The sequence below is a fragment of the Lolium rigidum genome, chromosome 6, assembly GCF_022539505.1.
Source record: "Lolium rigidum isolate FL_2022 chromosome 6, APGP_CSIRO_Lrig_0.1, whole genome shotgun sequence".
Taxonomy (NCBI): Eukaryota; Viridiplantae; Streptophyta; class Magnoliopsida; order Poales; family Poaceae; genus Lolium; species Lolium rigidum.
In genome coordinates, this window is record NC_061513.1 from 290,358,888 (window position 1) to 290,384,381 (window position 25,494).

At 45.6% G+C, this 25,494-nt stretch overlaps 1 protein-coding gene and 1 non-coding gene across 3 annotated transcripts in view; both read left to right on the top strand.

Annotated features, from left to right (window-relative positions):
- Positions 1-25,494, top strand: part of LOC124659985 (valine--tRNA ligase, mitochondrial 1-like) — a 38,433-nt gene that overhangs the window by 793 nt on the left and 12,146 nt on the right. The window contains exons 5-21 of one of the 2 annotated variants that reach the window (XM_047197788.1): positions 20-92; positions 227-292; positions 398-481; positions 1,092-1,169; positions 1,461-1,544; positions 1,653-1,732; positions 1,852-1,909; positions 2,009-2,308; positions 2,522-2,692; positions 3,537-3,727; positions 3,838-4,240; positions 5,189-5,440; positions 5,520-6,020; positions 6,108-6,205; positions 6,316-6,415; positions 6,666-6,811; positions 6,933-7,364. In XM_047197788.1, the coding sequence (XP_047053744.1) occupies positions 20-92; positions 227-292; positions 398-481; positions 1,092-1,169; positions 1,461-1,544; positions 1,653-1,732; positions 1,852-1,909; positions 2,009-2,308; positions 2,522-2,692; positions 3,537-3,727; positions 3,838-4,240; positions 5,189-5,440; positions 5,520-6,020; positions 6,108-6,205; positions 6,316-6,415; positions 6,666-6,811; positions 6,933-7,083 (2,836 nt within the window). In that variant the 3' untranslated portion in view covers positions 7,084-7,364. Of the gene's footprint in view, positions 1-19; positions 93-226; positions 293-397; positions 482-1,091; positions 1,170-1,460; positions 1,545-1,652; positions 1,733-1,851; positions 1,910-2,008; positions 2,309-2,521; positions 2,693-3,536; positions 3,728-3,837; positions 4,241-5,188; positions 5,441-5,519; positions 6,021-6,107; positions 6,206-6,315; positions 6,416-6,665; positions 6,812-6,932; positions 7,365-25,494 lie in introns of those variants that run through there. The other variant, XM_047197789.1, reaches the window with a different exon arrangement.
- Positions 8,472-8,543, top strand: TRNAD-GUC. The gene has a single exon. It is a non-coding gene; the product is annotated as a tRNA-Asp (tRNA).

Below are 25,494 nucleotides of genomic sequence, written 5' to 3' on the forward strand. Positions count from 1 at the left end.
TTCTTTTTTCATGATGTAGGTGGTATGCCTGGTGGGAATCAGCAGGATATTTCGGGGCAGACCCTGCAAGCTCAAAACCACCCTTTGTTATAGTAAGTCAGTAGCATCTGCTGACCCGAGTTAGCAAACTGTGTCTTATGGAATCACTAGCGTCTCTCTACCAAAAAATATAGCAGAAATATTTGGAATTCCTGCCAGCGGAAGTTCTAAGTTGTTTCAATTTCAGGTTCTACCACCTCCGAATGTGACTGGAGCGCTTCACATAGGCCATGCACTTACAGTGGCTATAGAGGTATTCATAGTCATGCTTTCAGATATGAGAGACCTATATGCCATCTTAACACTGCCCATTCAGGACACACTGATTTTAATCTCCTCGCTCTTCTTAACAATGCAGGATGCTATGATACGCTGGCGGAGAATGTCAGGCTATAATGCTCTGTGGGTCCCAGGAGTGGACCATGCTGGCATTGCTACACAGGTCTGTATTTTAGCCTTGGTTCACTATCAGCCGAATTTCATCCTTTGGAGGACATACTGATATGGAGTAGTACAATTGAGTTCCTTATAACTTCTTTGGTGGCACTTGCTGTCATTCAACTTATGAAACATACGCCCACACACCATGCTGGCAGTGTTAGTTGTTGATGTGCCACCACGGAAAGAAATCTTTCAACAGTGGATTTAGGTCCTGTTAGTGTATGCTACGTTTGCAATCTGAGCAAATAATTTTACCCTACTATTTGCAACACCTTTTCCACCTACTAGATGCTTCATACTGTGTTACTGCCTTACCTTAGTAGTAGACCAATTTTGCATGCATCAAAATAAAAGAAATGGCCACATGGATATTTTAGTTTCTATAAAGATATTGGCAGAATGATTTATCAGACTTTTTCTTTTTAGCAAATCAAATTATATCGTTTATGACGTTGAACAGATGTAATTATTTTGTATTGACTCCAACTTACATTATCCCCTCTGAACTAAGCTAGCACTCTAGACCCTGTACCTTCATGTTTTGCTTTCTTTACATTTCACATGTGTTTGGAGTAATGAATTTGATTTAACGATCTGTTCTCTTAAGCCAGGTTGTAGTAGAAAAGAAGCTAATGCGTGAAAAGGAACTGACAAGGCATGACTTAGGTCGTGACAAATTCATATCTGAAGTAAGCGCTTTTTCCCTGAAGACATGGTTAATTTTGTTGGCATCCTGTCTCGTTTGTGCTTTAGTTCGTAAGTTTTTAACTATCGCCTTTATACTATGAAATACTATTAATGGCAATGGGTGCAACATCTGATGTAATTATGAAAATCAATAGTCTTTATCGAAAAAATGAAAATCGATAGTGAGTACCCTTCACCCATAATGATGTGAAAATCATAGTGATCTTAATTTGATTCCAATTGGATGTATTCTTTCTTGTCTATTTAATTTGTTGTTACCATCTTCTGAACAGGTTCTGAAATGGAAAGATCAGTATGGCGGTACCATATTGGGTCAATTACGTAGGCTTGGGGCCTCGCTTGATTGGTCCCATGAGGTATAGTCCTATGTTTTGTACTTAAACAAATGTACATGAGTAGCACATCGTCTATACTCTTTTGTTTGTTACTCTGAAATTACAACTTGATCTTAACCTGTGCGTCAGTGTTTCACAATGGATGAGCAAAGATCAAAAGCTGTAACTGAGGCTTTTGTCAGGTTGCACAAAGATGGCCTAATTTATAGGTTAGTTTCCTCTCCTTTCTGTTGCTGTAAGTGTTAGTGTTTTTTTACTATCATCTCCATGCCATTCAATAGCCAACCATGGTTTTTTAACCTCTTATATATGATTTGGTCCTTTGCAGAGATTATCGCCTTGTGAATTGGGATTGCACACTTCGAACAGCAATATCTGACATAGAGGTTGCTGAAGCCTATTGTATTTTTGTCTATAAAATATCAGATTGATATCACACACTCGACTGAGATTGACCTCTTAATTTAAAAATGCTGTTTTCTCAGGTTGATCATTTAGAGCTTAAAGACGAAACTATGCTGAAGGTCCCTGGTTATGCCACTCCTGTACAGTTTGGTGTGTTGATATCTTTTGCCTATCCTCTTGAAGGACTCGGTGAGATTATTGTTGCAACAACAAGAATTGAAACAATGCTTGGTGATACCGCAATTGCTGTTCATCCTGAGGATAAAAGGTATAAGCATCTGCATGGAAAGCATGCAATTCACCCCTTCAATGGCCGAAAACTCAAAATAATCTGCGATGCTGTGTTAGTGGATCCCACTTTTGGTACTGGGGCTGTCAAGGTAGGTTATAATGCCAAGGACTGACTTAATTATCTACTCCCTCCGTCTCAAAATAACTTGCTCAACTTCTCAACTTTGTCTAGACACGGAAGTATATAGATGCATTTTAGTTGAGCAAATTATTTTGGGTTGGAGGGAGAATATCTTTTTTCCTTGTTGGACTCGTGCATATGTTACCCTCTTAGCTTTTATTCTTGCGTGCATCGTATGCAGATTACACCTGCCCATGATCCAAATGACTTTGAGGTTGGAAAACGACACAACCTGGAGTTCATCAATATCTTCACAGACGATGGAAACATAAACAGCAATGGAGGTGTACAATTTGAAGGAATGCCAAGATTTGCTGCTCGGGTTGCTGTTATTGATGCACTGAAGGAAAAGGTATTACCAGTTTCATTTAGTTAGTGTTTCATAAAGTTTATGATCTATAACCTCTGTTCCAAATCTATATCTTCTTATAAAGTAAACCCCCACTAAGAGTAATTTATGGTAGCCTATCCACATCATCACTTATTCTCAGCCATTTGATTCTAATCATCCGATGGTCCGCATTTGCTGTTTCCATCATCACATCCTCAGTCTGGCCCTATAATCAAACAAAGTCTGGCCCATGTCTACCAAAATGTCTTGTAGTTTAGAACGGAGGTAGTAGCATTTAAAGAATGGTTATTGGATCATTGTGGTGGGCTGCTGGTTTAGTATAATTTTTTTATGTGATGTCAATATGCCATACAAAACTTCATTGGAATGCCAAGGACACTACATTTAAATATCGTGAACTTTGTAGCGTAATATTCACAATTCTATGTTGCCAACACTTGCTACAAAGAACAGCTCATGTAAGCTATATTGATTCTTGAATAAACACATCTACTTTTGACATGATTTTCCTTAACTGTTTTGGTTAATTTAGTCCATAACCTCAGTACTGGAGATTGTGCAGCATTCCTTTTTCTGAGAAGTATGTCTTTTGGTACTTTATGTATATGTTGCTTGAAGACTTGTTCAGTTATGCCATTTTGATTGCATATCCATAATAATTGCTCTCATTTCGTTGAAATATAATTTGCATACCTGTGGAAACCAGTGATCAACTATTATCTTTGATATTTTATCACTTTAGACTTTATCTTTCTTGCCTTTCCTTATTTTATTTCATTTCAATTTGGATTTACCTGAGTAGTTCTGAGTTCTGGAGTAACAATGTTTTGTTCTGCTAATTAAGGGCTTGTACAAGGAAACGAAGAAGAATGAAATGAGTTTGGGCCATTGTTCAAGAAGTAATGATATAGTGGAACCTATGCTAAAACCCCAATGGTTTGTCAATTGCCATACGATGGCAAAGTCAGGTCTTGATGCTGTAAGGTCTGGAAAAATTGAGATAATTCCGCAACAATATGAACAAGACTGGTACAGGTATATTTTGTCTTCTTTTGCCTAGTTCAGGAATGTGCCACCTCTTGCAGATTTCCTAACAAAGTAATAAAATGTGAAGAAACATGATCTGTCCACCATTGTCCTTGCAGATGGCTTGAAAATATACGTGATTGGTGTGTTTCAAGGCAACTCTGGTGGGGACATCGTGTGCCTGCGTGGTATGTGACACTAGAGGATGATCAATTGAATGATCTGGGATCCGACAATGACCGTTGGATAGTCGCACGAAATGAGTGTGATGCGATCCTTGAGGCACAGAAAAAGTATCCAGGAAAGAAATTCCAGTTAAATCAAGACCCTGATGTTCTGGATACGTGGTTTTCATCTGGTCTTTTTCCATTGACAGTCCTTGGTTGGCCAGATGATACTGCTGATCTTCGTGCTTTCTACCCTGGTTCAGTACTTGAAACTGGACTTGATATTCTCTTCTTCTGGGTGGCACGGATGGTTATGATGGGCATGCAACTTGGTGGCGATGTGCCCTTTCAGAAGGTAATCTCACAAATGCTATTTCTGCCAATTAAACTGTACCGTGTTACACAATTGTTGTGATCTAATATACCATATCTGATTCATGCTGTATACTCTTTAGCTGATGGCTATCTCTGTCTTATATGCTCCCTTGAGGCCTCAACATGCTGAAACTGTGCTTTAGTGTAACTGTACAACTATGTTAAAATCTGAAATGTCCAAAATTGAAGCAACCTACTCCCGCCGTCCCACGAAAGTTATCTGAAATTTGTCTAGATTCGGATGTACGTAGACACTAAATAGCATCTAGATACATCTAAATTTTGACAAACCCTATAGACAAGTTCCATGGGACGGAGGGACTACATTTAATATTTGCAGTTACTTCATAGGCATCATTTTCTGACAAAATTATGTAACATATATTTTCTACATATTTTGTCGAATGGATTAACGAACCACCCCATTTTGCATTATTTGCTGCTCTACCATTTGTCTCTACTGGTTATTCTAGTTTAATTCTGATTGAACCCTGTAGCTTATAAAAAGTTATGCATATGAATACCTTTGTTCTTGCCAATATGAGTATGTGGATGTGATAAACAAGGTTACCTTCACGAGTGTAATTGCGTAACAATATAGTGCACTATAAGGTCCCCAGATACTTGTTGAATGGACCAAGAAACTTCCTGAATGAACTCTGTGTAGCTAGTTAATTTTCAACTAAGTTACTCGCAGTTTGTCATCATCTTCTTTGGCGGAGGGTATCATATGCTTGATTGAGACTATCATGTTGTATTAAATGCATAAACTCGTCAACTTTACCTTTTATTTCTGAAACTACTTATTAACCAGCCTAATTAAGCTTCAGTTCAGTTTTAAACTACCCTAGAATACATTGGAAATTGTAGTTGAATATATGCTTTAGTTGGCTTGCGTCCTTGGTCATGATTGCACCCTCTTTCGCAGGTCTATTTGCATCCTATGATCCGCGATGCACATGGCCGCAAAATGTCCAAGTCACTTGGTAACGTCGTTGACCCCCTCGAGGTGATAAATGGTGCGACACTTGAAGAGCTCCTCAAACGTTTGGAAGAAGGCAACCTGGATCCAAATGAACTAGTCATTGCAAGAGAAGGGAAGAAGAAAGATTTTCCTGATGGCATTGCTGAATGTGGCACTGATGCGCTACGTTTCGCACTGATTTCTTACACTTCCCAGGTTATAGTGAAACCCATTTGAGTTTCTGTTGTGTTAAGCTTCTGGTTCATCTTTTTATCGAACCTCTTTTGTTTTGCAGTCTGACAAGATAAATCTGGATATCAAGAGGGTTGTTGGATATCGGCAATGGTGCAATAAATTGTGGAATGCCATTCGATTTGCAATGGGCAAGCTTGGTGATCATTACACTCCACCGGCTACTATTGTTGTGTCTCCAATGCCTCCAATCTGCAAATGGATACTCTCAGTACTTAATAAGGCTATTGGCAAGACTGTAACCTCATTAGAAGCATACAAGTTTGCTGATGCAACGTCTGCTATATACTCATGGTGGCAGTACCAGCTATGTGATGTATTTATAGAAGCTGTGAAACCGTACTTCTTCAATGACTCTCAAGAGTTCGATTCAGCAAGAGCTGCTTGTAGAGATGCCCTATGGGTTTGCCTCGACACTGGTTTGCGCCTGCTCCACCCATTCATGCCTTATGTAACAGAAGAACTCTGGCAGCGTCTTCCTCAGCCCAAAGAATCTTGCAGGAAAAATTCCATTATGATAACAGAATATCCATCTGTTGTTACGGTAATTTTTCATGTCTGACTGTAAATACAGACGACGTCACATTTGAATACCTATTTACCAGTGGAAAACCATTGTTGTTTATGACAGGAATGGGCAGATGATAAACTTGAAAGTGAAATTGACGTTGTCTTGGATACTGTGAACAAACTTAGATCTCTGAAGCCACCAACAGATACAAATGAAAGGTGTGTATATATGGTCGTCTAACTGGGATTTATATTTATTCTATACTATGCATGATATATGCCAGTGCTTGCAAAAAACATTGTCTTATTGCTTATTTTCTCATGAGCAGGCGACCTGCTTTTGCACTTTGTCGAGGACAAGATATTGCTGCCACTGTTCAATGCTATCAATCTCTAGCTGTGTCTCTTTCTTCTGTATCATCGCTCAAGGTTTTTACCTTACATTTCTTAATTTAGTCGCGTTGTTTCTGTTTTATTAGTGTAATGTCTGGGCATTCTTTTCTTGCAACCTTCAACCAGTTTCTCCTTTATGGATTTTAATTTCTGCTGAAATCAGCCGTGGAGCATATTATCTCAAGTAACTTGATTATTGCCAAATAATCAGCTCACCTAGTTGGCTTCATCCTTTTCATTCATGTGTTGGACGAACAGTACTGATCTGATGTTGGAAAATTTTCAGATTCTGACAGAGAGTGATGAAACTCCACCGGACTGTTCAACTGCTGTTGTGAACAAAGATCTGACCGTATACCTTCAGCTTCAAGGGGCTCTAAATGCAGAAGTGGAGCTCGAAAAACTAAGGAAAAAGAGAGATGAAATTCAAAAGTAAAGCCTTCATACCTTATCTTGTCCGACTGTTTTCGACAATAAATATTCATCAGCACTAAGGTGGCAGCGTGAATTCTGCCGTATTGGTAATAACTTTGTTTCTTATCCATGCACGCAGGCTGCAGAATGCCCTGTCCCAGAAGATGGACGCATCCGGTTACAGAGAAAAGGCTCCACCGAGTGTCCAAGAGGAGGACATGAGAAAACTCACTGCTTTCCTCGAGCAACTGCAGGTCATCAGTGAAGCTGAGAAGAAACTAGATCTATGAAACTGGCATTGTCTGTTTCTAACTTTTTGGTTTTGAGTTTTTTGCTTTCACGCAAATTTGTTGATGCTGGAGCTGTGCTCAAATTTAGAGAAGTTTAAACGGAGCAATGAAACTGCAGTCTCTAACAATTGCCGTAATATGTTGCTCGCTCATGCAGATTTGGTGTTGATCTGCGAGTTGACATTGATCGACTAGCCTGTGACTAATAGTTACTCTACTCATATGTAAATCACAATGGTATAATTTTTGGGATACTTAATTTATATTTTGTTTATCAAATTTATGTTTAAATTTTTTTCTGATACTATATGCAGGTCTTAAACTATTGTTAAAATAAATTTGATGTCATTATTATAAGTTAATTATTTTTTATAATTTTGTATCACAAGTATTGCATAGTAATAGTGTAATTGTCCTGGGTGGCGCGGGTGGCCCTCGTGTGGCCACGGCTGGCCAAGCCTAGCACAGCAAGTGCAAAATCGGTCTTCAGGACGTACTCTGTCATTCCGGCACCAGCCTGGCGTAGTGATGGAGAAAAATGAACTAATTTACAATGACATTATCAATTTGAAAAAGCTAGTTCGTTTTTAAAAAAAACTAAGACTGGAAGAGGGTGCCCTAAAGGTGACCCACTTGTATATCTACTGAAGCATGCCGAGCTCATGGTTGCAGTGCAAGCTTTACGCCTAGCAGAGCACCTAGGAGCCATCCGTGTTGTTCTAGCACCTAGGAGCCATCCGTGTTGTTCTTGAAACATACGCGGAACTTTTGATGTTGGCACTGAACAAGCGAGAGGCTGATGCTTCCCCGCAGGCAATGATCATTGACGACCTCAAATTTCAAATTAGAACAAACTTTTCTTTATGCGATGTTGTGTTTTGTTAGGAGAAAACAAAATGGAGCGTTGCTCTGGGAGTATGAAGTACCAGCACCAATTGTAAGATTTGTGTTGTTAGGAGAAAAAATAGACTAGGTGCTAAATAGGAAAAAATATATTCACGTACCAAATAGGGATCACAATAAGTACTAGTGTTTAATAAGGGTTTATCTCTTTCTGATATTTTCATAAATATGTTGCTGTTCCACATTTTCCATGTGGTAATAAGGGATTATCTCTTCAATTGATTAGTATTCTCTTTCCAATGCACACATGTTAAATCACACAGACCACACAATTTATCTAGACCCCTATCCGCAGAGCACATCCATCTCCATCGACTCATCGTTGTCCTTGAAACCTTGATGAACCATGTCCTGGTAGTCCTCAGGCATGCATGTGAGCTTTCCACCTGATTGCATATAATCCTTCTCCTTCCTGATATTATCCTCACAGCTGGATGTCAAGTCAAACTTATATATATTTTCCTTTTGCAATTATTTCAAGCTGAGTCGTTGTAGTATAGTGGTAAGTATTCCCGCCTGTCACGCGGGTGACCCGGGTTCGATCCCCGGCAACGGCGTCTTATTTTTTGGCTGAACAAACATGCCTTGCCCTTCTTTTTTGTGCTTAATTAATAACACGGGTTTTCTTCAAACATCTCACCGATGATAACCTCTTCCTCCTGTACTACACACGCACGCAAATCTGAATTCTCAATCCTTCACCTGCTCGCACATGGGCATGAGAAAAAATAGACTAGCTGCAGCTTTCAATCTTTCATCCGGACCAGTTCCATCAGGCTACAGTGTCCATGCCCGATGCTGTTTGCAGGAGGAACAACACCCAAATGGCCCTCCAAGCTGCCTGCCCCGTTTTAGATGCCCGTACCCGTTGCATTCCAGGGCGACTGTAGCAGATCCAGCTTCTTTGAAGGCCCTCCATCAGGCTACAGTACGCATCGATCGTCGCTTCTTTCAATGCTACTATCAATTCAGGTAGTTAGACATCATACTCATGGCCAGGGTGATCATGGCTGTTCATCAAGGTACACGAGGTGTTTCAGAAACGAGGGGAGGACTTTCTGTTCCGGGAGTGCTACCATTATGGTGTCCTGAGTCCTGCCTGCCTGGTTGCCACTTGTAGTCCTGTCCGGATGAGCTTTCTTCCTTATGGTTTCTCACATTGCCATGCATGTCCATCTTCCTCAGATCGTGGTTCCCCCAGCACTGCCAGAAAATACTCAGTTGCAGCGCACCGCAACACCTTGGCTGCAGCAGAAAGTTCACCAGACTTGTGCTCCTCCTCGGTCCACGGCCCAGCACGGCGAGGTCAAGGCAAAGAGAGCCGGGCATGCGCTTTTAAATCTTTTCTCTCACATGGGCATGTCGACACAAGACGCCGTCCTTTTTCACATGGGCAGGAGCAGGACATCCTCCTCTGACAGCGACGTGACTGCCAGCCTGGCTGCCTCCTCCTCCCTCTGCTTACTCAACAACATTTATTTAATTAATTCCAAACAGCTAGCCTGGGATGTACTACTACTGCTCGCTAGCCCACGAATCCATATTCACTCACTCACGTAAACTCTCCATTTCTTCCTTGCTGGAGCATCTCCGCTCCATTTTCAGTTCCATTCGTCCTAGCTAATTTCTGACATCACCTTTCCACATTCCCTACTACACTTGTACTGTACGTCAAACACCAAATAATATTCACTCGAATCAGGCCACCCTTGCAACTCACCAACCAAACCTCAATCACCGCACAATGCTCTAACCATCATCATTACATTACTAGTATTACATTACAACAATACGTGGCTGCTGCCGCACCACCAGCAACCACACACAAAACAGACGAGACGGGACCAAAAGCATCTGCCCAGCTGACGCCCCACCCTTCCTTCCTTCAAAATGGTCAAGACCGGATATACAACAAACAGCTACGGACCTACGCAAACTCAAACAAACAAGAACGGACCAAATCTCTGCATTTGCAACAAACTGCATTTGACAGTATACTGATAAACAAGCACTAATACATTGAAAAACTGCAGCCTGGCCTAAACACAGGTAACTATTGCATGTATGTATATGGAGGCTTAAATCAAATCATTCTAAACTTGACACCTTCCTGGGCTCTAGCTTCTTCAATAGTACAAGACTCTACTAGTTACTTACTCAAAACAAACCACGGTCGATAACACAGCAATGACACAGGTTCATTCAGCTACTAAATCAGGTTAAGACAAAATTCAGCATGGACTCCTCTAAATTCTCGGATATCCACATTGATAACAAACCAACAAAAATACAGCGAGAGAGCCACACAAGACCAACCCATTTGACATCCAAATATACACACAGATCAAGAAAATATGCCACAAATACAAGCTTCATTTGACAGAAGCAAGTACAGCCACCACTATATCCAAGAACGCAATTCAAACTGCACGCATATATATCTGAGGTCTAAGCACTACAAAAGGCTTAGAAAATCACAGAGAGGAGCTAGAAACTTCCCCACATAAAACACATGGAGTTGAAGAAGAAGGGGCAACCATGGTCGTTCAGTCCTCCTCGTTATCCTCGCACAAAAAAGAGAGCATTATCTTATCAGCAAAACAATTACAGATATTTTGCAAACACTGTAAAATAATAAGGCGATGATATTGCACACAACAGTTCAAGTATGATCAAACAGTATGTGCATCAGATCTATCTTAATCTTCACATAAGAACAACTTGATGTCCATGAACAGGAAGCAATGCTAGGGAACATGGCAAATTCCTGTCCAAGTCATGGATTTAATCTAGAACAGATTCATGCATTAATTCTGGGGTGAGCAAATGGAAGCTCACGCACTCCATTTAATCTAGATCAATCGTAATCAGTATATACTAGTCGATTCTAAGCCACCTGAGTGCCTTCCTTCAGGTTGCACTTGAGGATGTTGCCGATGGTGTTCGCCACCGGCACCGCCTCCTGGTACGCACCCTTCACACCCCGCATCTCATCTTCCAGTATGATTTGAACCTGAAGAATATGCAAGATTCTCAGTACTGCCGTGTACGCATCACAAACATCAAAAGGTCAAAGCAACTTGGCACATATACTAGTGCCTATGCACACAACCATTTTTCGTTTACTCAAATGTGTTGGCATCCATACACGCAAGATTCCTATACTGCCTACCAGTTGAACATCAAGAAAGAATTTTCGTTTAGCAAGATTACACGGAGAAGAGGGGCTCACCAGCAGCAGCTTATAGGGGAGGTGGTCGTTTGCGACAGGAGGGAGCACGGAAAGGTGGCCTCTGGCAGCAGCTTCGGTAGGTGGCAGCAGCCCAGCAGACATCAGCACAGCCTCGTCTCAACTGTCGACACATCAAAGAACAGGAACGGCATGAGCAGTGCAGCGATGTATCCTTGCAGCAGAGAAGCTAGTGAAGGTGATAGGAGGAGCGTCTGACCTTGGTCGTGGGGAAGCAGCGAGCGAACTTGCCGAGCTCGACGGCGTCCTCCTGGTGGCTCCCCTCCCGTGGCTTGGCGCTGATGATGCAAGAGACGACCCGGCGGAACCGCGACAGCCGTCGCCGGATCTAGAGGCCCAGCCGACGGACAGAGAAGGCCGCGGTCGCCGGGGACGGGGCGCACGTCGCTGGCACGCCTTGCAGCGATGCAGATCGGATATTCAGCAGCCGCGGCCAGCGCGGGGGAAAAGGCCCGCGCTTGGACGCGCTGGTTCTTCTCCTTCCTGTTCTGGACCTCGCCGGAGGTGCAGCGGAGCTCTGCGGCCAAGGTTGGGTGAGGGAGAAGGCGTCGCAGGGGTGGGTGAGGGAGGAGGCGGCGCAGTCTGACCAAGGTGGTGGGAAAGCTGCGAGCGAACTTGCCGAGCTCGACGGCGCCCTCCTGGTGGCTCCCCTTCCGCGGCTTGGCGCTGATGCGGTAGGCGCCGACCCGGCGGAACCGCGACGGCCGCCGTCGCCTTCGTCCCCAACTCCGATGCGCGCGAGTAGGTGGCTGATAGAGGCCGTGGTCGCCGGATCTAGAGGCCAGCCGACGGACGGTGAAGACCGCGGTCGCGGGGGCGGCCTCGCCGGCCGGCCTTGCAGCGAGCTTGGACGGATGCAGCCGCGGCCCGCGCGGGGGGGAAAGACCCGCGGTTGGACGCGCTCGTTCTTCGCTATCCTTTTCTCGACCTCGTCGGAGGTGAGGCGGAGCTCTGCGGCCAAGGTTGGGTGAGGGAGGCGGCGCTGGGACGGCGAGGAGATCGAAGGAGGTTGGGTGAGGTCGCGAGGGTGGGGAGTGGTGAATTCGTCCTTGGCCCGGTCGGTGGGTTTGTTTGGGCTCGCTTCACCCAATTTTCGTCTCGCGTCGCGCCCATTGGACTCAAATTTTGGGGCCAACTCATCCATCCGCGGCACTGCTTCAAATTAACATCTCAACCGTTCAATTCTCTCGGCCGGCGCCAAGTAGATACACTTTCCCTCTCACCCAAAACATGAGCACTTCGTCCGGTGCCAAAATCAAATGAGCACGTCGCGCGCACACGTTTTGCTCAGACTTTTCGTAGTACAGTATGTGTTTGGAGATGTATAGCTCCATGTGTGTACGCTGCATATAACCTACCAATCAACCCATGGATGTGAATGCATGTAGTAGCTAGCTCCACACACGTGTTTTCCGGTGTCACAAACGACTTGCACATGTGTCACATATATGCACACGTCATTGAACTAGACCCGCAAAAAAAAAAACTAGACACGTTGGGTATAACTTCCGAGACATCGTTTTTGGGAGAGGGTTCTGATGAGTAAAGTTTGTTGAATCACAACAACAAGTTAGAGATAACACAAGTTGGCGCGGAAACCTCGATGAGAGCAATCGTGGCATCTCGGTGGTAGAGGACCTATGCACTCGAGAATGCGCAACGTCATAGTGTGATGTCCATGTCGCTCGCCTAAAGGCAATGCCAAGTCTTGCGTAAACCGAGACGGTGCCTTGAGAAACCCTTGAGATGAAATGCTAGACTCTAGGAGCTCCACTTAGGACCACACAACACCAAAGGCTCGGTGGTGGAGGGTACGTTTCGAGGTCGGTGGTCAATTGGTGGTCTAACGGGATGAGGAAGATTGTTGTGGTGATGGGAGGCCACATCGATGATATGAGACTTTCGGAAGACATATGAGAGATGGTGGAAGGTTCTATTGGAGATATATGGGTCAAAGATAGTATTTTTTCGGAAAAGGAGATAGATGACGGATACACATGAAATAAGGATGTAAAAGCACACCTTTAACATGAGAAACAATATCACGCCAGGAAATGTAGTAATATACATGTATTAGATATTAACCAACCTGAAATGACATGAGCACTCTCAAAATCCTGCTGATAGTAGCAGATGGTACCAAAGTCAGATCAGCAGCTCTATGAAGGAACCATGTAGGAAATAATAGAACCACATAGAGATATTGTTACATTGCATAAAAATCAACTCTTAATGTAAGCGCAGATTAAGTGGGGGTAGAAAGCTTACTCATGACTTGCCACATTAGCTCTATGAGCTAGCTAAATGTATATCTTGGACTGTATCTCTGGAGGAAAATACAAATATCATTCAGTGACCATGACAAACAATGAAATAGCTCTGCTATGGTTGTTCACTCATCTCGCCAAAACGGGTCCCCTAGGACATGCGGTATGGCCGTTACAGGAGCGGGGGTGCGCCAACGCCAACGCGCGAGTCCGGGAAAAAACACATAAAATGACGTGTCCTGGGCCTAAACACATTTTTCCAAGAAATTTTGGAGCGACGGAAAGTTGACTCCTAGTTCAAATCCGGTCAGTTTCCAACGGATTCGGCGGGACACCGCAAGAAGCTGCATCCATTCTATGAAAGATAACGCGCGCATATGACATGTGATAGATGGTGCGTAGACGGTCTCCTACCAGTGCGCAGGGGTCTCGCTCAAACCTATAATGTGCCCCTTGTAGCTCACAAAAAACCTGTTTCGGCACCCAAAAAATGAAAAACGGTCGCACGTGAGTCGGATTGGAAATCCCACCCCGGAGCCTTTCTTCACATCACAGGGCCACGCATCTGCCCAATATGGCCTCGTTCCGGCAAACTATGCCATGCCCGAGGCCGTTTCCTACGCCAATTGCCCTAAAAGCCATCGAACTCCGGACGTGATAGCTCTTTTCTTGAAGGCTTTTCCAAAATAATAGCCGTATCCCAAGTTTGACAACTATCTAGCTATTAGGACACATAAAATGATGCCACGCAACGCCACACATTTTTCTCACTTCCTTCAGATACCCATCTAGCCAAAATGCCCCCCCCCCTCGAGACATGCAGTATGGCCGTTACGGGAGCGGGGGTGCACCAGTTCGCCAACACGCGAATCCAGGAAAAACAACATATAAAATGACACATCCTGGACCTAAAAACATTTCTCCAGCAAATTCTAGAGCGACGAAAAGTTGTCTCCTAGTTCAATTCCGGCCAGTTTCCAATGGTTCCAGCGGGACACCGCAGGAAGCCGCATGCATTCCGAGAAAGGTAGCAAGCGCATATGGCATGTGATAGGTGGTGTGTAGGGGTCACCTACCACTACGTACGGGTCTCGCCCAAACCTTTAATGCGCCCCCTATAGCTGCTTCACAAAAAAAGCTCGTTTCGGCACCCGGAAAATGAAAAATGGGTTGCCCATGGGTTGGATGTGAAATCCGAGCTCGGGCCTTGCTTCTCATCCTAGGGCGCGCGCACGTTCCCAATATGTCCTCATTCCGGCAAACTATGCCCTACCCAAGTCCGATTCTTAGGCCGTTTTCCCTAAAAGCCATAGACTCCAGACGTGATAGCTCTTTTCCTGAAAGGTTTTTCGAAATAACAGTTGCATCCCAAGTTTGACAACTGTTCTAGAACCTAGGCCACATAAAATGACGCCACACGACACCACACATTTTTCTGACTTTTTCAGATACTATTTTGGCAAAAACGGGGCCCTCGGGACAATCGGTAACTAACCCTAATCCAGGAGCACCGTAGATCTACCCCTTTGACTGGCCTCCAATGATAGTTTACCCATGGATTTTTCTCTTCCTTTGTGTTGTGTTAGGTCATAGGAACATGTAATAACAACTATTAGCCCATCTTACCTCAAGATTCCCTCCGCAAGATGAAACCCTAATTTGGGAGCCCCGTAGATCTACCCTTTTGACCGGCCTCCAATGATAGTTGACCCATGGACTTTTTTCTTCCTTTGTGTTCTGCTAGGTCATAGGAACATGTAAGAACAACTATTAGCCCATATTACCTCAAGATTCCCTCCGCTAGACGAAACTCTAATCCGGGAGCCCCACAGGTCTACCCCTCTGATCTGCCTCCAATGACAGCTGACCCATGGACTTTTCTTTTACTTTGTGCTGTGTTAGGTCATAGGAACATATAATAACAACTATTAGCCCATATTAAAGCACACGACTAACCAACATACGATACTGATAGAAAAGCACACATAATATATAAAATAAGGATCATACTCATATTAAAGAACTAGACATACAAGAGCGATACACTTAAGACCTAAACCCACACACGAACACTAAATGAAAACGGTTATGTGCCAACGGTTATTGCCGTCGGCATAGGGCCAAATACCGTAGCTAGGCCCACACAATAAACTTAAAGAACTAGACCCATGCAAAAACTAGACTCTGAATTAATAATAGTAGCCAGGCACACACACGAAATGAACACTCGATCGACACACGATGATCTAGACACGTATTAGATAGACACCCGAACTCGACACTGAAATTACTAGACACACACAAATACTTACCAATAGTTGAAATCTTCGGCATCGCTGGGGTGTCCTCTGAAGAGGTAGTTGACACGATGTCCACCCACCGATCATCATTGGGGTCAAGTGTCGACACATCTCCTTTGGCGTACTCTGCTTCAATTTCGCCCCTCCTCCGCCGCTTCCCCCCTCTTCGCTCTCCATTCCACCTGTTTCTCCTTCCAGAATGCACACACGGTTGCCACGTCTTTGGGATGGTCTCTGCACCAATGCGCCATGAACCGCTCGTCAGCCTTGGTGATGGCAATTCGCTGCTGCCCTTGGCGGTAGCGCCACGCATCCCCCTCTGAGCAAAGTGGCGGCTCAGGAGCGAGACTCTCGGCTTCCATCACAGACCCGACCTCCGGGAAGTTCATTTGGTGGCACGACCGAGCAACCTCCTCGCCGCAACATCGTATGCACGGGCAGCCTCCTGCTTAGTGTTGAAGGTGCCGAGCCACACATGCACTCCAGTGGCAGTGATTTCAGTCGCGAAATGGCCCCCAGTGCGCAAGCAAACGCCAATGAAGCCCGTGTTGCTACGACGACGAGGATCCATCTCAACAGCAGTGGAGCTGAGAGGATTCAGTGGTGGAGTTGGAGGAGAACTGTTGCTGGTGGTGTTGGAGGAACTATTGGTGGTGGTGTTAGAGGAAAACTGCTCGAGACATGGCTAGATATATGTAGGGAGGTGAGGGGTGAAACAACGGGAAAACATGGTGGGAGAGAAATGGCGGGAGAACATGGCGGGAGAATGGGTGGGGAAACATGGCGGGAGAATGGGTGGGGAAACATGGCGGGAGAGAATGGACAGGAAAACATGGTGGGAGGGAATAAGCAAGAATTGAGGCTATGCCGACGTTATAACCATCAGCATAGTTTTTTCAGGAAACCCTAATTGGCGGGAAACCAAAAGTGGAAGTGCGGGAAAACGTGGAAGCTATGGCGATGGTTCCCCCGTGCATGAAATAGGGACCCAAGAAGGCGTGGCGACGAGGTGGCACATGGGAGGACGTGGGCCATGCCCGCATAAAATAACAACACGCAACACAAGTAAGGCACATGGAATCAAAGAGCATTCAAATTTGTGGACTCCGAAACAAATACAAGGCAACCTTTTTTTTGGCCTAGAGCTTTCTATGGGAGCCACGACCCATCTAGTACTCTTGTACTAGGAAACAAAGTCGTCTAAATGTCCGCCAACACCTATGCTCTCACTACGGCTACAATCACCTCAACCGAGCTAAATGGCATCCGTGCGGCCTGGATTCGCCGTCGTCCAAGTACCTGTGTCCCTCTAGAGTACTCACCATCCATGGGAAACATGTGATATTTGGATGCGAATGGGGGTAGAAGATGGATCCATGGAGGCCATATGAGGGACGGGTGGAGTCACCCCATCTCCACTGTTGTATGGCCTTAGCTTCTCCGGCACCGGCAAATGGGTGATAGCAAGGAAAACCTTCGGGTGGTGGCGACGGTGTGCGTCAATCATGTTACTCCCTCCATCCCGCAAAACATGTCGAAGATTTATCTAAATTTGGATGTATCTGGACACTAAAATAGTAGTTAGATACGTTAAAATTCGGACAAATCACATATGTGTTTGATGGCACTGTGAGGGATCAGACGAAATCGGGACAAAGAAGTCTAAATCAAGGGAAAAAAATAGCGCGCTATAACAAAATAGCGTGGGTCTAAAAATGCGCTATTAGCATGTTATAGCGTGCTATTAACGCGAATAGCGCGCTATAGCGCCGAAATAGCGTAGCGTCGGCTCTTCAGATATGCTATAGCGTCCTATTAGCGTTGAAATAGCGCGTTATTTTTTTCATGGTAAATAGCTACATGTACTCGTGTTCATTAACTAATTAAATGAGCATACATTTTTAATGCTATTTGTTAATCTTGTTAATCATGTGGAACTTGCAGATATTATTTAAGGTTTTCTAAAATAATCGAGCTACTTTTATCGATAGTTTACATTGATTTGATCTCACCGGAAGAAAGAAATGCCTGACACGTGCAAACACAAGTATAAATATGAGTTAATGTATGTATTCTTGTGTAGTTCAAATTAATAGCAGATAGTAGACCCGTGCGGCAATATGTACGTACACATGAAATATTAACTCCATCGGTACTAGATACGGTACCTAACAATTCGTTGGGATTTAGAGCATCTCCACCGGCGGCCCCTAAATAAGCACCGGCATGGACGCTGACAGTGCCGTATGGGGCGCTAGCACAACATCCTCTATTTCGGGATGTTGTTCCCACACCAGCGTCCCATACGGCAGCCCCCAATAGATATTTAAACATAAAATTACATTTTGAAAACGATATTCATACGAAAGTTAAACGAAATTTATACAAAAGCTACTCGAATTTAAACTAAAAATTTAAAAAATCTAGCGGCGTGCATCGAAGGCGCTGAAGTCGAGGTTGTTGCCGTCGTCGCCGTCGTCGCTGGATGTCCCGAAGGACCAGTCGTCGTCGTCCTCCTCCTCCTCCTCCTTTGGGGCAAGCGGCTCGGAAGGTCCGGCGAGGTCAACGAAGTTGGTGCCGTGGTCCCTGGCGGACGACACCGCCACCTGCCGTGGTCCATCGTCATCTGCCGGTAATCCTCCTCTACTGAGCGGCCGATGATGAAGTTCTAGCCGGGGAACTCCTCTGGGTCATCGCCTCCACGGAGGGCCGCCTCCGCCTCCTTCTCCCACCATTGCTTCTTCGCCGGCGGAAGTGCTGGCGAGGTCGTAGCGTCGTTGTCCTTGAGGCGGCGGTGTTGGCCCGGCCCCGTAGTCTGACGGGCCGGAGGCGAAGACGCGCGCCTCGCCCCGTCGCGAATGACGATGCCTCCCAACGGAGGCACGTGCGCATCCGAGCGCGTGCGGTCACCAGCTGCTGACGATCCGGTGCGCGAGCTCCCGGACGCCGTAGTCCTTGCCGGCGCGCTCTGCAGAGGCGGCTCCTCCGGTGCCATGCACTCCGCATGCAGGAAGTACAATGGGACGCGCGACGGGTCGCCGCGGGCGCGCTGGCAAAAGACATACTGCTGCAGCGTGGCATCGACGTCGCGGCCGTGCCACCAGGCACGGCGTCCGACGTTGTTGAAGCGGCCGTTCGTGCGGCCGGCCGCTCGCGCGAGTTTGATGGCGCGATTATCTTCGAATCGCCACAGCCACGCCATGCTATTGAGCGACGGAGCGGCGGCATGTTCCTATCTGCTGGTGTCATATGATTCCACCGCTCCTTGATGAGGGAGCACATCTTTGGTCCTACCGGTGGCGGCGGTGGCACGACGAAGCCTGCATTGGAGACGTGCCACCCGTGCGGAAGCTTGTATTGTACTAGCACGGGGATGCGCTGCTAGTACAATACATCCGCCTCGCCACAAGTAAGTTTCAGCGAGCGGAGCATGCCGCTGCCGCCGGCCTCGTCGTTGTGCGCCATGGCGTCGATGGGGTGTGTGGGAGAGTTGGTTGTTTGCGCGGAGCCTGCGACAATGGCGGCTAGGGTTGAAAGATGGGGAAGAAGAGAAGTGCGCGCCGGTGGGGTTTTAAGGGAGGCGGCGGACATGGTGGGCGGCGCTGCTTGGCCAGTCGCTGCCCTCTTCCCGCATCGTTTCCGATGCGAACCGTTGCATTCTCTGGGTGACAAGGCACCTCCACCCGTGAAAACCGTCGTGCCGCAAGGCGTCGCCGCGATTCGCGTCCTTCGTGAAGGGGCCGGCACGGGTTTGCCGGTGGTTCTATTGGGCTCGAAGAAGCGCCGACATTTTTTGGGGCGCGCTGGTGCGAGCCTATTTTCGATACCGCCCACCAAAATGCTATAGGGGCCATCGGTGGAGATGCTCTTACTGGTAGTAATCCATTCCGGTCAATGTCTAAACTAGTCACGTGCTCTTTTATGCATCAATTGTAGATGATTTTTTAGCATGCACCCACTAGTATAGTAGGATAGGGTAGACAACTAATACTTTCTTTGTCTATTAAAAAGTCACAATTTTGTATATAAAATTTAATGCATCTAGACACTCTTTTGTTACGAACGGAGCTCAAAACTTTGTCACGTAGCTTAGTTTGCCAGCGTGGCCTCCATTCAATCGATGGATTCATCTATCGATCAACCTGCCGTACCGCACCAGTAGCTAGCTCATCAAGGAAATTAAGAAAGAACTAGCTCATTAGTCTGTACTCCTGCACTACGTATGTTCAGAACCCTACAACTCTGTCATGTGACCAAGGCAGCTGGGACGCCCGGCCGCGCCTCGTGCTCTTCGTCGCGCTCACTGAAGCCAGCCATAATACTCGGTAGGGCATTTTGTTTTTTGAATTTAATTTTTTATTTTGAACTTAACACTAAAAAATAAAAATGAACTATAAGTAGTATTTAGGTGGGATCTCACTTGACATCCTAATAGTGCAAGCGCCCTTCATAGCAACCAAGATGCCCCTAGTCATGATAAGGGACTGCTGCCCTGTGCTTAAAAAATGGAGGAAATTGCATAAACCACTCACTTTTGCTGTCTCTGTTGCACAAACTACTCACTATTCACGTCTTTTGCAGAAAACACCAACTTTACGTGTAGTTGGTTGCACAGAGGTCCAAATCTGAGATTAGGCTAGTTAACAGCAAATCTGACGGCTGGGTCCACAACTAGTGATGATGTGGCACCGAGTATCATAAACTAGATTTTTCAAGAATTTTTAGAAGTTTGAAAATTTTCAAATAAACGAAACAATATAAATCGAGCACTGGAGGCGGTGATAGGAAGATGGCAAGCTTGATGGCTTTAAATTATGTCAAACTTTTCGAGATTACGTATGTCATATTGTTTCAAATACTATAATTTTTTCAGAACTTTTGAAAAGTTTGAACCCAAGTTTTGGTCATATCTCACAAAAAGTGATAAATATTTTGAAGTATTTTAAACTTTCCTAGATTTTTTAGTTTATATTGTTCCATTTATTGGAATTTTTATAATTTTTAAGGTTTAAAAAAGAATAGTTGATGACACGTGTATGCCACATCATCACTCATTGTGGGCCCTGGCTATCAGATTTGCGGTTAACAAGTCTAATCCTTTTGGGCGGGAAATTGTCCCAAAACTTGTACTCCGTTTCGTAATCCCACATGAAGAGCATGGGAAGACCAAAGACCCTGGAGTCTTCCTACATCTAGTAATTAACCCAAGCATGCCGCCACGACACCGAGTCAACGCACAGAGTCCCGTGCATGTTATCTCGGTGAGTAGCCAGCTTCTTACATGAAGTAAGGGATTCCACGAAATAATGACGCACACATGACAGGGGGAGGCAACGCATGGAACAACTAGCATTAATCTAATCGCTGGGCCCTAAAAATCCCAGAAAATGCTGGAAAAAACTTGCGACCACTTTTTTGATTTGATGTTGCGGAAACTGAAATAAATACCAAACAGTCTTTGTTTTTTTGGCCCGGAGCTTTCTCTAGGAGTTCTGACCCATCTGGTAGACGTGTGTACTAGGGAGAAAAAGTCTGCAGATCAGCTCAACAACGTACATACGGCACCGTGGATTCGCCGGCAGCTGAGTACCCATGTCCAAGACAAAGGGTGCTAATCTAGATATTATTTAAATGAGATTACATATTTAGTTTTACTTGTTAATCCTATTAATCATGTGACTTTCATAGATATTATTTAACCCCGTGTGAAATAATTGGACTGTTTTTATAGATATTTTTCATTGCTTTGTAATGGGGAGACTATGCTGGCGGCCCATTGACATGTCCACATCTTCACTATTACCTCCATTTTAAAGAATAAAGATTATATTTGTTTCCAAAAAGTTAAACTACATAAATTTGATCAGGATTTCAGGAAAAAATGTTAATGCGTACAATTCAAACTTAACTTAGTTTGAACTTTTTTAAAAAAAATACAGGTCTTATTCTATGAAACGGAGGTTGTCGTAGTGATTAAAGGGTCAACGCGTATCAAAACTTGCCACGTCACTGCCGCAAATTACACCAACCATCCAGTCATCAAATAACCTCCCAAAACTTGGCAAAGGTTTCGTCGTGTGCCATATTACCAGTTAAACAAAGTCCTTTGGTGGTTGAGGCCGGGATAGAAACGGTGGGCAACCGCTTTGTCGAGAAACCAGCACCACACTCTTCCAAAAAAAAAACAATTGTAGCATAAATCACTACTTTTGGGACTAGCTATTTTTAATATTGTCCATAATAATACCACGTCATCCTAACAACTAGTGTGAGAAAGAACTGAATCCGTTTTGTCACCATGCCATCTCGTCGAACCATGAACGCATGCCTATCTAGATTGAAATTAGCAAGCACGCGTGAAATAATCTATCGCCTTTTTCTTGCCATTGGAGATGAGTCGCACTGTACAAAAGCTGTGATCTTGGTGTTTCCATCTTTAAAGTACGTATCCATTTTGTCAGGTTGCACGTACTTGACACTGGGATAGGATAGACACCTAGCTAGGAGTACTAGGTAATGGCTGCATCCATGAATTACTCCTCCTCGGCCGAACCCTCGACCTACGTCGCATTGTAGTGGTCGTCTTGAGAGGATGAGGACTCCTCCGTGTACGTGTACGTGTCACGGGCGTGTACGTGTTGGTTTGGCCCCATGGAATGGCTGGCTCCAGCCAAACCCATCGAATCATGCATGGTCACCACGTCTACTACTCCCTCCATTCTTTTTTAATTGACTCAGATTTAGTACAATTTTGTACTAAATTTGAGTCAATTAAAAAGGAACGGAGGGAGTACTACTCTGGCCGTTAATTAAATCCTCCACGAACCTGATCCAACTCCCGCCCACCAAGTCTACCGGTGAAACCTCCACGAAACCTGGCACGTGGTACGATATCTAGTACGTAGCACATTCATATATTTCTTCTTTGCCCTTTCTTCCCTCTTTATTTACGTGAAGAGTCTCAAGATCAAATTCCAGATTTATCTACAAGTAAAAATAAACGCCAAATCGAAAACAAGAATCCGAGAAAATTCTCATGGTTATATTTACGCTGCTACGTCCGTATCTTATGCAACTAAGAGCATCTCCACCGGTAGCCCCCAAATAGACGCCGGCACCTCTGTTTGGGGGATGCCGGCACAACATCCTCCATTTGGGGGCTGCTCCCACACCGGCGCCCCAAAACGGCAGGCCCAATAGAAATTTAAATTTTAATTGACATTTAAACACCGAATTTAAATGAAATTCATACGAAATTTATACAAAAGTACGTCGAATTGATACAAAACGAAATTCAATCGACATTTAAAAACCGAATTTAAAAACTTAAACTTAATCAATCTACTGGCCGTCGGTTGGCGCGCGCGACGGGCCTGCCTCGTCGTCGTTCTTCGCCTTTGCCGCCTGCATCCGTGCCCGCCTCTTGGCCCTTCCTTCGCACATCTGGCGTAGAGCATGGCGGCTGGCGTCGCAGGAGCTTGCCTGCAGCACCGCCCCCGTGCTTCCCTCCTTTGCCGCTTGCTCGCGGGCGAACGCGTCGTAGTGGCGATGAGCGTTGAGGGAGGTGAGCTTCTGTCGCTCCGCCTCCATCAGTAGGCATCCCGCCTCCTCCATGGCCGCTCGAGGGCGTGCTCGAGATTAGCGTCGTTGATGAACTCCCGATGCTCCTCCTTCAACGTTCGGAACCGCTGCGCGTTCAACGACGTCAGGATCGCCGCCTGCTCCGGGTCGGGGGGTGCCTGCGGCTGCTCACCCCACTGTGCCGCCTCCTCCGCCGCCTCAGCTTCCGCATCGGCGAAGTAGGCCTCGCGCCACACCGCGAACCTTGGGTCTACATCGTCGTCGGAGCTGTTATCCGCGTCGAGCTCCGGCTCCGGCTGCGGTGGTAGTGGTGGTGGCAGCGCACGGCCGTTGAGGCCCAGCATTGAGTACATCATCTTTAGATGCCGCGGCATTTTGAGGTGGAGAGGAGAGAATGGCGCGGCAACGGTGGTGGAGAGGAGAGGATAGCACCGCGGTGGTGGACGGCGTCCGTACTATATAGCGGCCATAACTGCCCGCATTAACGGCGACGTACGCGACTGGACGTCGTGTGGCCAGTCGCTGCCCTCGTGGCCGCTTCGGTTTGCGCGCGAGAGACCATTAAACGCCGACGATCAACCTTCCCGCGTCGCAGCCGATGCGAACCGCCGCGTCCTGTCACTGACAAGGCGCCCCCACCCGCGAAAACCGTCGTTCCGCGAGGCGCCGGCGCGCCCAATTCGCGCCTTGGTCAAGGGGCCTGCACGGGGTTGCCGGCGATTCTATTGGGCTCGAAAATTAGCCGGCGCTGTTTGGGACGCGCCGGTGTGAGCCCATTGTCCCTCCCAGCCCCCAAATTGCTATCGGGGCCGCTATCGGGACCGCCGATGGAGATGCTCTAACATCATGAATGGCGCTTCCACGAATTAGGATATACCTAAATTGGTGGTGTTTTGTTTTAAACGGCCAAGCGATTTTAGTTGGAGCCCGCAAATTGCAACGTGATTTGCACGGCGACGTTGCAAAGTTAGGTCTCGCGGCGCGTATAGGCTTTATCTTCTCCACTAGCTAGACTCACACGGAAAATGCATGGTTTAATCGGGTGCTAGTGCAACACTAATCGATGAATCGACCCTAGCTTCCGGAGCCCGGAGTCGCGCGTGACCTATCATTGCATGTCCACAATGTCAATATTGGGTTGGAGGACTTCATCGCCAATGTGGACATGAGCAGGGCGTAATCAAAGAGGAGCAATGTCGCCGGACAAGGAAAGGAGGATAGGGGAGACAAGGAAATTCATTTGGCGAACATAGGAATGTCCGGCTCATTTATTTTCGTGTTTTCACGGATGCATACATCGACTAGCTAGAACAGAATCACCCGATTTGTTCACGCTTTGGTAACGGTAAAACTTTGTCCGATATGGAGCAAATAAAATCACGTCGTCTTTTCTCTCTCTGTTTTTGCCTCGTGATTAGCTCGAAACAAAAGTCATTTTTTTGTTTAGTGTGATTGTTGGTTCACGTTGACGTGCTGGCGTGCTGGCTGCCTCCATGTGGCTTAAAACCTTAATTAATCATCACGTGACTAGCTCGGCTGACCAAACCAGCGCCTGCACTTTAAAGTTTCTGAACCACAACGCCACCATTCCTTGGCCCGGGACGCGCACCCGTCTGTGAGAGGGCCTCGCTTCGGCTAGCTGGGCTGCGATTGGCAACCAGCCAACCACTAGTTTGTGGGCCACCCAAAACATTTCCCTCCTACTCTTCTTCTTTTTTCTACTTCTTTACTACTATTACCCTCCCTCTAAAAAAAGATGTATTTACTATTACTTAACCAGATTTAAACCATCCGCTCAGTCCCATAAAAATTATCATCTAAATTAAATAGCATCTATATACATCTAAATTTTGACAATTCTCAGGCAACTTTTATGGAATCGGACGAGTACATTTTTTCCCTTTGGCTATCCCAAATTAATGGATTTCAATGGCCTATACAACACATTGGACGCCGAAACGAGTTTCATTGCATTTTTTTAAGAGTAATGCATCCATGCTCGCAGGTGCCAAGCACCCCTTGACATTCTAAAAGAAAATTAGTAATTCAATAAAAGGGCAAAAATATCCGAATCCTTTTGTAAACCGAAGATAACCAAGTACTGTACTCG